Source organism: Gallinula chloropus, assembly GCF_964237585.1.
Source record: "Gallinula chloropus genome assembly, chromosome: 5".
Classification (NCBI taxonomy): domain Eukaryota; kingdom Metazoa; phylum Chordata; class Aves; order Gruiformes; family Rallidae; genus Gallinula; species Gallinula chloropus.
The window spans coordinates 21,121,607-21,136,531 of NC_140090.1; the positions used below are offsets into that span (position 1 = coordinate 21,121,607).

General features: G+C 39.0%; 1 protein-coding gene across 1 annotated transcript in view; it reads right to left on the reverse strand.

The window, feature by feature from the left end:
* LRP2 (LDL receptor related protein 2) overlaps positions 1–14,925 on the reverse strand; it is a gene marked incomplete at both ends in the record, with an annotated part of 121,204 nt that overhangs the window by 43,019 nt on the left and 63,260 nt on the right. The window contains 10 exons of the mRNA XM_084265135.1: positions 766–924; positions 1,780–1,945; positions 2,429–3,349; positions 4,445–4,633; positions 4,766–5,005; positions 5,480–5,693; positions 6,044–6,221; positions 7,312–7,421; positions 8,316–8,459; positions 11,564–11,730. Coding sequence (XP_084121261.1) covers positions 766–924; positions 1,780–1,945; positions 2,429–3,349; positions 4,445–4,633; positions 4,766–5,005; positions 5,480–5,693; positions 6,044–6,221; positions 7,312–7,421; positions 8,316–8,459; positions 11,564–11,730 — 2,488 coding nt within the window. The remainder of the gene's footprint in view (positions 1–765; positions 925–1,779; positions 1,946–2,428; positions 3,350–4,444; positions 4,634–4,765; positions 5,006–5,479; positions 5,694–6,043; positions 6,222–7,311; positions 7,422–8,315; positions 8,460–11,563; positions 11,731–14,925) is intronic.

A 14,925-nucleotide genomic window follows, 5' to 3' on the forward strand; every position in this document is an offset into this window, starting at 1 on the left:
CTTAAAATAGAAGGTCTCCTTCCAGGTGCCCTGCTTTCTGCACATAGGTGAATCCAAATGAATGCCTTCCTCACAGAAGATCTATTATTAGAGGCACAGCCTGTAAGTTATTACATTCTAGACATCACTTTTTTGTCACAGCAAAGAAGCCTGCAAAAAACTTGCTATGTTGTTTGAACCAGAGGGCAAAGGTCTGATTGCTCCAGTGATTTCTCCAAGACCATGGGAGAATTTCGGTGGATACAAACTAAATTCTTTTTCAAAACTTTCCTGCTGACACCAGAAATCGAAGGGTAGAGCTCTCCCTGGTAGGCAATAATAGCAGGAACATCATGCCAAATTCCACAGGTGACAGGAATTAACCACAGGCAATGAATGATGTAAAATGTGCACTGGGATTGTATTTATTAGAAAAGATGCCTATAAAGGTCCCGAGTTGCATATAAGATGAGCAAACTGCCAGTCTGTACAAATGCTGGAAAAGAGCAGACTAAATCTACACTGTGGTGTAACGAAACCTCTTATTGCACAGTAGTTCCACATCAATATCAAGGATTGAGACTGCATTGCTATTAACTCTTAACATTCTATAAAACAAAGTATCAAACTCAATTGAAATGCCGAAAAAACATTTTTTAAACTATGAAAAATAAAAATTTTAAAATAATAAAGATAATGCAAAATAAATAATTAAAATAAAAATAAATAATAAAACTATTTAAAAATAACCAACTTTAAATCAATGAGCATGTTATCAATACATACAGATTTGCATCAGCCCAGTATAGCTGCTGTTCTTCATAGTCCAGAGTAAGCCCATTTGGCCATACCAAATTAGTGCTCACAATAGGTGTTCTGAAGTTTCCTCCAAGTGTAGCTCGTTCTATCTTTGCATTTGTACTCCAGTCAGTCCAGTACATGTACCTGTTAATAACATGATTGCAAGGTTACATTTTCAGCAAATAAAGCTCACAAAGTTCTTGTCTGCTCCAGGGTATTTCCACCCTGAAGTGTGCAGTGCAAAGCTGGTCAAAAAGGACTTCTTCCTCTATTTTGGCTCACATTGACAAGGGAATCTTCTAGCAGGGATCACTGGGGTCCACTGGAGTGAATTTCAGGAAAGTTTTTCCAGCTCCTAAGAGAATCCAGTAAAGTCAATTAATCTCTTTCTTAACTTTCTTCACTTGAAAAAGAGTATAATTAGTAACAAAATTAGAAATATCAGGGAACGTTTTGATACTGAAACAAGAATTCTTCTGAGGCACTCAGGAAATCCCAGAGGAAAAGGGAAAGATCATATAAGACTCTAAATCAATATCGTGTCAGCGCCACCTGCTGATGATATTCTTGAAGAAATCCTGATGTCCACAAATACCCTTTGTTTTTCTGTGTTACACAGCAAATGGAGGATGGTTAGCTGTTTGACAAACATCTGCTTTGAATATCATTCTCATTTACCCCCAGCATCTGCCTCCCACCCTCACTAAGTGGAGCCTCACACACTATACATTCATTAAGGTTCTAAAAATCTCAGAAAAAAATTAAAATCTCCGAGGTTAAGATCAGCTTAGAAAACTTAAACCTGAAGAGTTATATCTATCATGGCTCAGAATTACAGAACACTAGGGGTTAGAAGGGACTTCTGGAGATCATCTAATCCAACACTCTCCCCCTACAGCAGGTTCACCTATAGCTGGTAAAGTATCTGTCAGTCTTCATCAAAGTGAAATTGCAGTTTCACCTGCAGTCCAAATAAAGTAAACAAAGTGTAACACATACCCTCTGCAGGGGTCTAATACAATGGCTCTTGGTCGTGGAACCCGGGCAATGACTGTGCGGTTAGAGCCATCCACGGCCATTGAGCTGATAGTCTGATTGAGGTAGTCACTGTAGTAAACTCTGTTGTTGATCCAGTCAAAGGCTATGCCATCCGGAGTCCCCAGGTCTTAAACACATGCAAGCAAACACACACAAGTTCAGTATAGTTTCCCGAGACACCGCAATACGATGCACCTGTTATAATGTGGCAACACCAAAGACTTGGAAATGTCCCAAATTTGTCCATTTAAAAATCTGAAGAACTAATACTTATGACTCAGGCAGTTACCCTATCCAGTAGGGTTACAAAGACCTTTTCCTCACATAGACCTAAGTTCCGGTTGCTATTCTGCAAGAAGCTCGTTCCTCACTCCATAATATTAAGACATATAATTTTGATTTTATTACATAAGATTTTATATGTAACAATATTTAACTAGATTTATATTTCCATTTTATTGTAAACAAGATGAAACAAGAATCTCAGAAGACAAAAAAAATGAGAAGAGTCAAAATGAGCATTTAATCAGAGATCTTAACTAAACAGTCTCCCTTGACAAGGAGCATAAAAATACCCACTGAGCTAGTGCTTGGTGCTGCAGGTACTTACCAGATGCAACAACTGTTGGAGAGCCAATTCCTGAGTAAACACTAACATAACTGATTCTTCCTGTTCCTGAAGGATAACTTTGTGTAAAATATATTCTGTTGTTTATGCTGTCAAAATCCAGGGCCACTGCAGTTCTTAACACATTGACTGTGCGGAAGGGAGGACTGTGATTTTCAGGATCTAGGTGGATACTTCTGAGGGCATTCTCAAGAGCAAAAATCAGGTAATCATCAGTTGAAATGGAGCACCTCTTGCCGTCACTGCTGAGCGTTCCAAAGGCACACCCACATTTAGGTGTCTGGATGTCCGGCAGTGCAAAACACAGATGAGAACAGCCTCCATTGTTGTCCAGACAAGGATTGTTGTTGACATCAAGAGGTGAACGTGACTGGAAATTACTGTTGTAAATGGTAACATCCCTTAGCCAATTAATGTTGTCTCGTATTACGACGGGCTGATCAGTGTTGCCTGGCTCCTTGCTGGCTTGGAAGACTTTTTTCAGGTTCCGATCCACCCAGATCATAGAATTTCCAAAGATAGTGATACCGTATGGAGTTGGATAGCGACTGCCATAACGCACAACTTCAACATCACCACCATCAGGCTGAATTCTTGCAATCATATCTAAGGAATCATCCACCCAGTAAATGTAGCCATTGCTGTGATCAATGGCCAGCCCACGAGGTGTGACAATGCCCTCAGACACAAGAACTGTTCTGTTGGTGCAGTCAAGAAATGCACGTTCGATCTTTGGATTTTGCCCATAATCTGCCCAGAACAGGTATCTGTTTTTGGGGTCAACTACTATGTGCCTTGGCATATCTATGGTAGTTTTAAGCAGGACACGGCGGTAAGTTGTGTTTAAACGCAAAACTTCTATGAAAGTCTCTGTCAGGAACGCATTTGTGAAGTAAAGATTTCCTGTATTTAAAGACAAAAAAAGTAGAAAGCCAAAACAGAAAGGTAATTTCTAGCATCAACACCTAGGAAACACGAGCTGATAGAATACTGAACAGTAAAATGAATATCCATAAACATCTTAGTAGCTGGAAGCATAAGGCACTTGCCTAGACTTCGAGAAATTAAACAGATGACACCTACACTGACAGTAGTCAATTAATTTCTAAATCCCCATTGATTTCAGTGGGAAAAATCAGTAACAACAGATCAAAAGTGCATTAACTACAGCTGTTCTTTAGGTATACTTTTCTTTTCCCCCCTAATCTAAGAGTTTGGCTTGTCCTTCCATACTCTCACTCCTCGCCTTTTAGAACACACAACTAAGAAATCCACATTATAGCACAGCACTGTATACAGAGACTAAATTAAGTGCATACAGTAGATTATTATTGTAAAATTTATCCCAAGACACCCATCGATCAACAGAAAGAACTTCCGCAAAATGTAGAATTTTTTTACATATATGTACTATGAAGTTATTCATGTCAATGGTCAGCTACTTAGAGTTGATGAACACTTTCTGAAGACAATATTTGAATTAATCTCTAATATGTTTAAATAGGAACATGCAGTGCAAGTGGAAGAATTAAAATTCAAAGACAAATATTTCTTCTGCTTTCTTTACTCTTCACAATTTATAGGATTTGTAGACAGAAAAACAAGAGGAGATGAAGGGTTGTTCTTACTAACAATGTCATCAGAGAACTTCTGTGCATTCTCTGGTACATGTTTTTCACTATGGCAGTAAAGTATAGTAGTACTGGTTAACAACTACTTATGAATGCACAGACAAGAAGAGAGACCCCAGAGAATATGAAAGCATCACGAGATATATATGCACATTGTACATGCGCTTTGATAAACCTCCATTTTTACACATATATATAAACATAAGAGCCATTCATTACTTCCTCTAGTTTTAAAATCAGTCCATAGACACACAAATTAGAATCATAGGACTTCCATTCAAAAGAATTCCATTAGGATCTGTTTATGTTCCTCTAAAAATTTTACCATCTGTAAAGAATAACATTCTCCTAATTCAGCTGTGCTTACCTGCTACCCAGTCAATTGCAATGCCACGGATCCCGTTTCGTCCTATTCCATTTGTAACAACATTTCTAAAGTAAGAACCATCAGGTTTAATTTTACGTATTGCATTCTGAGAAGAAATTGTGCTACTGAAATCACACCAGTAAATGAAACCAGAAGGCATGTGAACATCCACGTGAAGTGCATTTCTTCCTGAAATATTTTGAAAAATAGTAATTAATTACCTTTGATATAAACTAACTTACATAAAGTTTGTGCTATGCCAGCAAGAAATGCTAATGTATTAGGTATAAAATATATTTTCCTATTATAATATTAACATACCTCTTCCTGCCAGTGGTACCATGGCCTCAGAGTGATCAGATGTCTCTAAACTAAATCCTTTAATTGCAGAAAGCATGGAAACAACTACAAATGAACTGTATGGGGAACAGGTTCTGTTATCAGGATTTAGCTGAAAGCCAGTAGCACAGGCACAGGAGAATAATCCACCAGGTACAGGCAGGCAAAGCTGCTGGCAAACTCCAATATTATTACTGCAGCCATTTGAAGAACCAGCAGAATCTACAACAAAAACACATATAGAAATACATAAAATTCTGAACTGTATCATCACTAACTCCTGCAGATGTATAACCAAGCTCATATTCTTGCATAGTATTCATAACCACCTGACAAAAACAAAGATCTTAATCACTGTACCTTTTAGCACATAAATGTTAGCAAGGCATTTGCTGGTTTCTTGTCGTCTAAGGTCAATGGGGACAAGAATCAGATAACACAGATATGTAAATCTGAAGCCAAAATAAAGACTGTTGCTATTTAGTTACTATTACATTGATAATATTTTAGTCAATGCCAATGCCTTAACTGGATGGTGGAACATCTCTTTACCAAAATTGGGTAAAATGCTTCTGACACTTATCCTGCAAAGCTAATCAAAGCATTTCCTTTGAAAGTGCACACATTCTGTCTCTGAGCAAAGTCCCAGTTTTCACAAGTTGGGTATCTTGAAATACCTCTTTAGCAAATACTCACTGTCTCTGTAATACACACGTAGGCACTTCAGTCTTGGGACATTATCTCTCAGTACTACTTTGTTTGCTCCAGTGGACTTGTCAACTCGTTCAATAACTTCATAATCTCGGTCAGTATAGTACAGAAAGGTATCATACACAGCAATTCCCCATGGATGAGAAAGATGAACCACCAGAGTCACACGATTTGTACCATCCACGTTGCCTCTCTCAATCTAAGAAATCAGTTTAAAGCTTAGCATTACATTTCTTCTAATAAAATCTTAGGGTTACAATACAAAATTAAAATGCAACATCCGCTACGTAAAATCTCTTAATGCATGAGATCTTTCTGTACAAGGTAGAAAGGAAAGGGTCAGCAGGATGTCAATAATGATTTCTGGGTTTTCATTCAAATTCATTACATATTTTTACTGGTAACTACTAACAACAGTTATTCAAATTTTGCTCAGTCCTGCAATTCTGTTACATGAGTAAACTAAAGTAAATGAGAAACTCATGAGAACCACAGAGGCAGAGATAGATGATCAGTTAAAAAAACAATTATTAAAAAAACATCTCTTACCACTCCTGTGCTTGTAACAGCCCAGTACAACTTCTGTTCCTTAATGTCAACAGTAATGAATTCTACATGGTCAAGGTTGCCCGTGAAGAGGGTTTGTATGCCTGATCCATCCATGTTTGCACTGGAAATCTTTGCTGGAACTCCACTGTCAGTTCCCTGGTCTGTCCAGTACAGCTTCCTGTAAAACACATCAGCACATCTGTTAGCAAAGCTGACAAGAGAGACCAAGGAACCACAGTCACCCAGGCATATGTTTAAATCCATCTCCCTCCTCAGCCAAATACTTCATCACGTGCTGAACAGAGATCACTGGAACCATGCCACAATGAAAAAGAGATCCTGTTTGAAAAAAAGAAAAATGCTTGTGCACTTGAAAAAGAGAAACACCTGTTACCCTTGAGAATGAGAACAATGCCTGTTAAATCATTTTTAGAAATCCATATCCTCCCCCTTATTATCCCACAATACTGTCAGCAGGCAAACTCAGTAGCATATTAGGACTGTAACAAGAAAGCAGAATAACAATTCTGTTTCAGATGACTGCAAGGTTCCAGCAGTGAGTTTGGTTCTGGTTTGGAATTAAAACTTCAAGTTCAAAAAAAGTCTATATGAAGAATTCCAATATCTGGTTCTCAGGAATACGGGCACATGGCAGCCAGACTCCTGACTAGGGACAAAAAGTCAGACATCAATTCATCTGAAACCTTGTCAAGTCCCCAGCAGAACTGTCTTACTAAGTCCTAAGCAACACTCTGATTTTAAGAAGAAAAGACAGCAAAAAAGAGCATCACCATATTGCAGTTTTAAATACTCTGTTGGAAAAAAAGCAAATTACCGCTCTTGGGAGAGATCAGTAAAACCATATTTAGTGCTATGCTATTTCACATGTGACGTTCCTCCTATGTAGTGCATCTTTCTATTAGTGACAAGCCTCAAGACATACATTATAAAGACAGACTTCAGAGTTCTTTTTGGGCTCCCATTTTGCAGAGATTTTTTTAATAGATTTATATATTCTGTGTTCCCTTTTTGATTAAAAAAATGACCATATAAGTTTATGGTAAATTAAGGACAATTAATATCTGTGCAACAATTTATGAAGCCGTTCTGTTATTTTCTAAGGCTTAAAGGAAGTAAATATATTCTGCAGAAATATAAAAAAACAACCCAAAACCGTGTTAAATCCAGGATGGAAGCCAAACACCCTAAAAGTGAAGAAAAATGTGAAAAATACACATGTAAAGACAACAGCCATTTTGGAAGCTTACCCTCTTGCTGGATCAACTGTCAAACCAATTGGTGTGCCAGCTCCCAGAGAAGTGCCATCATTGGTAATCAGTGTTTTCCTGTACATTACCTCACCATGCAGCTTCAGGACCTATGCAAAGATTGAACATCTGATAGATTTTCAAATTAAAAGAAGAAAGCCTAAATCCACAGGGAGCTGAAATTGCCAAAGACTCTCAAATACTATGAAGAATCAGCACACTGTTCTGTACTCTAACCATCTCCATTCTCTACCATGCACCCCTCTAGCATGCTTCCTGCTTAGAACCTGCCTATGTTAACAAGTATCCTTGGTATAAAAATAGTTAATCTTTCCATTTCTATTACAGGCTGAACGGGTTAATGAAATGCCAATTTAGAATGTATTCCATTTTATTTGTTTAAATTAGGTGCCTTTTAATTTAATGGTGTGTATTTATATTTTGGGATAAGGATATTAATGCCTGAGCTTGTTCACAGTCATTACTGTATTACATATTGCTTATTTTGGATGCAGTCATTGCTCTTTATCAATTCTTCTACAATTAGGTAACCTCAAAATGAGGGAAGTTGGTTTATGGGCATCACTAAATGGCAATTTTATCCTCACACCATCAGACTGCTAGTCTCCAGAAAGCAATGTAATACAATATCAAAGCTTTCAGAAGTGGATCTTAGTGCATTTGATGGCAACGTTCCTCTGCAATCAGAGGCACTGCATTTGGGATCATTGGGATCATTGATTAGACATTGAAAATAGTGATATCAGCAATAATTCTAGTGATCGGAGAGAACATATGGCTTTCACTTTGTTGACTATGCTCAAATTTAGGTTTATCTCTTCAAGTTTGTCAAGTATTTTTCTATAGCCTATTAGCATTTTAAAATACTCATAAGTTCTGGTTTTGACTTTTTTTTTTTTTTAAATTACTAATTTCAGTCTGTTTGCAGGGCAGTGAAAAATCTAAGCTCTTACTTTTCAATTATCCCTCTTAAAAATAATCACCTCAATTGACTGTGTCCCTGGGTTACTGTAATACAGGTTTGCAGATATCCAATCCAGTGCCAGACCAATAGGAGCACCAATAACAGCTGCTGGAGCAAAAACTGTCCTGTTGGTTCCATCCGACCTCACTCTGTGAATTTCACCCTTGGGGAAAAAAAATAACCGAAGTGAAAAAATGTGAAGAGCAGAACACTGTTCTATTCCAACTACATGAGCACTTTATATTACAATATTTTCTTAGCAAATTCAAAATCCCATAGAGAGAAATGTATTTGTATATGCTCAATGCATCAATAGGGCAAAAATACTATTGTAGATCATAATTACCCAATGTAAAGAGGCACTGTTGTTCACCATCAAAATCAATAGGAATAAAATTACTATGTTTTATAAGGTTGAAATGTGTATATATAGGCTATATACAATCACACTTCTGTAATTTGTATTTCATTATCAAAAGATTTTTTTACCAGGATACCTCAGTAAACCATCTTGAATATACCTGAAATCTAGCAAAGGAAAACAGTGTTTTCTCCATACATAAATATTTTAGAGTCAAATTTTGAACAAGCTGCAGTAGCAAGAATTGAGACTGATTATCCTTGCAGCTTTCTTCGCAAAGGTAACCCTTGAAATGCTAACTTAGGACCTGCAGATTCTATGGTATCAGCTACAGTGTGTGATGCTAAAGCATGATACAAGCAAGCACTAAACAAAAAGACAAGCCAGATAAAGGTCTGATGTTGTTACTATAGCTGCCTTCCAGAACTTTCTTCAGGTTATGTCAGTTTTCCAGGGATTCAGCAGAAGTCCTGCATCATTATCACATTAATCTTTCACAACTCTTATTAATACAGAATTGAAATACCAGCAGCTATTGCACATTATTAAGCCTTTTATAGAAGAGGTTAGTAGGGTTAGGAGAGCTGTGAGCAAGGGTTGAAATCTGTTTCTTTCTCCCCACTAATTACTTCCTCCTCAACTGATGTAGACACGCTGTGCCTGTCCTGGGAAGATCTCAGCCTGTGGTGCAGGCTCCCAGACAAGGTAGCACTGGGAGCCCACCAGCCCAGTTCCTTACTGAGGCAATGTGTGTAGTAGGTCTGTTCTGCTCTGGCACTTTGCAGGAAAGCCACAGGGGCACCTCCAAGGGACAGAACATACAACACCCCATACAGCCTGCACTTAGGACCACTTGAAGCGGATTTTGTTTTACTTAGTAAGGTGCCTTATCTCAACCCACAAATGTTCTCACTTTCTTCCGAATCTCTTCCCCATTCCACTGAGAGGGAGAGTGTGGTGCTTAGTTGCTGGCTGGGGTTAAGCTATTACAATACCCTTAATTGCTCAGTTACCATGATAACACTATACTGCCAAAGTATCTCAGGGCAGAACTGAAAATGCTGCTTCAGAAAGGAATCAACATATCAGACAGAAAAGTCTGAACAAGTAACTCCAGGTCACATTCCCTGCTGGCTTAAATAGGTAGAATTTCTCAGACACCAGTAGAGTGCTTCTTGCTGAATCCTAACAATGTAGTGCTACTTGCAAACTAACCTGTCTTTGAATCCCTAGGCCCAAGGAAAAAAGAAGGAAAACAGGGTAACTCTTGGTACAAGTATAAATCCTATTTTGAGAGCCTGATGAATGCTGAATATTCACAGCAGTGTCAAGTATGATAGGCATTATAAAAGATAATTAGGAATTCTCCTACCTACTATCGACATTTACAATTAATAACCTATGGAACATGACAGCTGAAGATTTAAATATTTATTAAGTGGTTTTCAAATAGAATAGAAAGGACTCTGCTATTTATCTCTGTGTCCTGCATTTGCATCAGACAGGGTGAACAAGTTGATGGAAGTACACTTGAGTTCTAACTACAACCTAAACTGTTGCTAATGCTGGCAGTGAAACCACAGCTACAAACCATGCAAGTGCAGACACTGCCCAGGAAAACCTAAACATGCAATGGGTGGATGAAAAACAGGTTGTTAAGGAAGAGGGGAAGAGACCTTGCAGCAATGGACAAGTGCTGCAATTAATAGAGCAGAAGCATGTGCTTCTGTCATTAGAAACTAGAGAATTATCTTTTTTTCCAGAGAGCAAGCCGTGACTGACACCGGTGTCTCGGCTCTGTTTGAGAGCAACAGCAACCTGAGACCTGCAGGTCAGGGGTAGAGATAGGAGTCACATCTCACTGTCAGCCATTTGTCAGGCCATAGCCAAAATGCAGCACTTACCCACACTCAGCCTGCAGAGGCACCTGGCATCATATTTGCCAGCTCTGCTAATGGACATCTCAGCCCATGACCTCCTACACAACTGTTCAACCTCTTCTCAATGTCAGCTGTAGCTGGTGGCTGAGATCTGACAAGCAGATTTTTTCAGGCTGCACGGAGGATCAAATATACTTCTGAGTACTTATGTAGTGTCTTGGGATAAGGTTTGCTTAAATAGGTCTATTTAAATACTTCATAGGTACTAATCATGCTGATTTAGCAGTTCCCTACCACACCCATCTCCCAGACTTCCACAGATTTGTGTGTGGTGTGTGTAAAGTGTCCATCCTGCAAAAACTAGGAATTTTTTGGGGAGAGTTAGCCTTAGGGAACACATAGGGATTTTTAGTTCAGGACAAGCATTGAATACACTTAGGCAAACAATTATAATCATCTATTAAAAATTACAAAGTATTTCTTTTCAACCTGTAAGCCTTATATGTGCTACCTGGTAGTTGTTGTAACTTCACAACCATTTTCTTCTATTTAAAAAAAAAGATGCTTCTCTGTGATGTTACTTCATTAAGTGCTCACCTTAGATGTATACATTTATTTTCATTCTAATATTTAGGAACACTGTGCCCGATGTAGTGCTCCCATGGAGCACTCCTGGGCTCTGTCTGCAGAATTATGTTCTAACTCAAGAGAAAGAGTGGAATAAGCAAAGGGGGACTAGAAGTATGGTTCTGTCAATGCTTTCTAGTATTTCCTGTTTATGTCTCTACCTGAGCCAGAGATAGCATTAATCAAGAATTTCAGCTGACCAAAAATGAAAACTAATTTATAAAAGAGAAAAAGCTTCATCTTATCCAGAGAGGGAACAAAAACAAAAAAAAGCCAAAAAAAACAGAGTAAACCCTCCCTTTCATTCCTTCCAATTATATTTATCAAAATTCTTACCTGCAATGCTAAAATATTTCAATCTTATTTTAGTGCATGTTTTGAACACAAAAATTAACTTACTGGATTTTCAACCCAATAAATCATCTGTTCAGAGTCATCAAAGTCAACATCAACACCATTTTGAACTCCTGCTATTGGAATCATAGCATCATTTGTCTTCTCCTCAGGGTTCAGAGAAATTCCATAAATTATATTATCTCTTACAGCAATGAGGAAAGGGTGTTCAACTGCAAAAACATATAATGTAATTCAGAGTTGTTTCTGATCAAGAAAATGTAATTGTGATATGCTTCCCCTCTCCCACCCAGAAGTTCCCTGATGCCAGGAATGGTTGAACATTACCAGTGATGTTTTGAAAACACTTACCTGTGAGTTTATTACCTCACTAGGAATGCAGTTACCAGTTACTGTGATTGTTGTAACATTTAAAGTTTCAGCATTGTGCAATCACAACTCATGTGCAAGCAAATCCTGAGGAGAAGGAAGTAAGTGAGGCAGGATCACTCACTGCTGGCCAAGGGAAGAAGTACACTCATACAGCTGCTCTGAGCAGCTTTTCACGTCTCTCAGAATGGGAACCAGCAGGACAAAGCTCTGAGGATGCTCCAGGACATGCCTGAGGTGGGTTCTAATGCCTATTATCAGAACTCACAAGCAGGCTAACAATGTCACAGAAGCAATTGCTGATCTTTATTACTAAACATAACTGCAGTGCTGTGTTTTCTTGTTTTATCTCTAAGGGGGCAGACAAAGTCCTTCATGTTTACTTTTAGGTAAACTTTGACCCTTCCCTTATTCTTAAATCTTATTAACAAAGAGCATCTAGTCAGGTGATCTGAGAAAATGCATTGGAGAGCTGTAGAAGCAGTCAACAACTTCATTTCTCATCTGCTGGGGGCAGGGGAAGAGAATCTCTGGAACAGCATTTCCCTTCTTCCTTGTGCTTTTGCCCTGGAAGAACAAATCATAGCCTCTTCTCCCTAGGCAGAAGCTACCACTTGACAGGTAACTGGGCTGCTGCTGCATAGAAGGTAGAAATAACCCATTCCCTCTTTTCTGATAGATCAAAGACTTTTTTGTTTGCTTGGCTTTTGTTTTGATTTTCTTCACTGGGTGCTTAATATATTTATATAAATTTTGAAGTGAAAATTTTTATGTGAAAACCCACAAAACACAGCATTGTTGCATGTCTCATAAATTACTCTTCATTCTTCTCTCTGGCAGCTGGATCCATTTGTCAAAATTGACATGACCTTAGATATCGTATGTCTCTGCACAAAAAAAATCACATTTTGGCAAATAATTGCCTGAAGACGTAAGGCTAGCTCTGACTGTGAAATACTTGGACTTCTTCCTTTTTTCTTTTTCATTAGAATGTGGCATGCCAGTGCTCTCTACAAAACATTTGCAGGGAACAGACAAATTCATGTGAAATTGTTCCAATGCATACAAGACCCTGGAGTCATTATGTACACAGTACAACACTACTGGATCCTGCTGAAACACACACATGTGAATTCTCTAGGCTTCATTCTATTTGAGAAGTTTGATAGTCTCATTTAAACCAATTATATTCTGCAGAAATTTTTTGCTGACTGCTTCCTATGCAAATTTATAGTCTGATTATTCTTCACTTATATAATAGACAATAGACTAAATTTGCTGAGCTATACAGCTCTAAAAGCTGTGTAGCTTGATCAGACATTAATATAACATCTACAATTCTTACAGGAGAAATGATAATCCATACACAATTCATGTATTATTGTACTACATATGTTTACTGTATAAATTCAGAATTTTAATATACACTTACTCCCTGCTTTGTTTCCAAGCCACCTTGCTCTTTACTGTCTTTAATATCAACCTGAAACGCAGTTTAAAGTAAAATAACCACAAAGGCAATCTTACAAGATTAACATTCTTCACCTCACATAAAACTATAAACTGGCTGCCACTGGCCTGGACAGGTGGACCCTCAGCTGGGTTAAAAACTGGCTGGATGGACAGGCCCAAATGGTGGTGGTGAATGGAACTAAATCCAGCTGGAGGCCGGTCACGAGTGGCGTCCCCCAGGGCTCAGTCCTGGGTCCAGTTTTGTTCAACATCTTTATCAATGACCTCAATGAAGGGATTGAATGCTCCCTCAGTAAGTTTGCAGATGAAACTAGGCTGGGAGGAAGTGCTGATCTGCTTGAGGGTAGGGAGGCTCTGAACAGACTGGACCGATGGGCTGAGACCAACGGGAGGAAGTTTAACATGGCCAAGTGTAGAGTGCTGCACATGGGACATAACAACCCCATGCAGCACTACAGGCCTGGGGGAGACTGGCTGGAGAGCTGTCAGACAGAGAAGGACCTGAGGATGTTGGCTGACTGCAGGCTGAATATGAGCCAGCAGTGTGCCCAGGTGGCCAGGAAAGCCAATGGCATCCTGGCTTGTATCAAAAACAGTGCGGCCAGTAGGTCTAGAGAGGTGCCCCTGTACTTGGCACTGGTGAGGCTGCACCTCAAGTACTGTGTCCAGTTCTGGGCTCCCCACCATAAAAAGGACATTGAGGTCCTCGAGCAAGTCCAGAGAAGGGCAACCAGGCTGATGAAGAGGCTGGAGGGCAAATCCTATGAGGAACAGCTGAGGGAGCTGGGGATGTTTAGCCTGGAGGAGGCTGAGGGGAGACCTTATCACCGCCTACAACTACCTGAAAGGAGGTTGTAGAGAGGTGGGCGATGGTCTCTTCAGCCAAGTAACAGGAGATAGGACAAGGGGAAATGGCAAAAAGCTGTGCCAGGGCAGGTTCAGATTAGATGTTAGGAAAAAATTTTTTGCTGAAAGAGTTGTGAGGGCCTGGAACAGGCTGCCTAGGGAGGTGGTTGAGTCACTTCCCTGGATGTGTTTAAAAAAAAGGGTAGATGAGGTACTTAGGGATATGGTTTAGCATAGGACAGGAACAGCTGGACTTGATGATCTTAAAGGTCTTTTTCCAGCCTTGTGATTCTGTGAAACAATGCGATCCTATAAGCAATGCCTCTCATCACCACAAAGTTTGCAGTCTTTTAACAGGTTAACTAAGTAGGTAGGGACATGCAGTATCACTGCTTTGTAGGGACAGTGGGAAACCAAATGCAGGCAGCTCAGTTTAATCTTTCTGCTGAAAATTCATGCTGACCTATTAAAGTAAACAAGGATAAGAACCCTAGTAAATATTAGAAGAGAAATGGCAAATGCCTATGCCTTTGTAGTCATTAGCAATAATTTAAATATTTCTAATTCTCTCTTACAGAATTTATATGGGGCAATTGCATAATTTATAAAAGGGCCATGAGTGTACCTAAACAGACACAAGGAACTTTGCAACATTTAGGGAATAAAGAACTGTCAGTAGTTTGATTCAGTGGCAGAACTGGATTGACCTCTACACATAC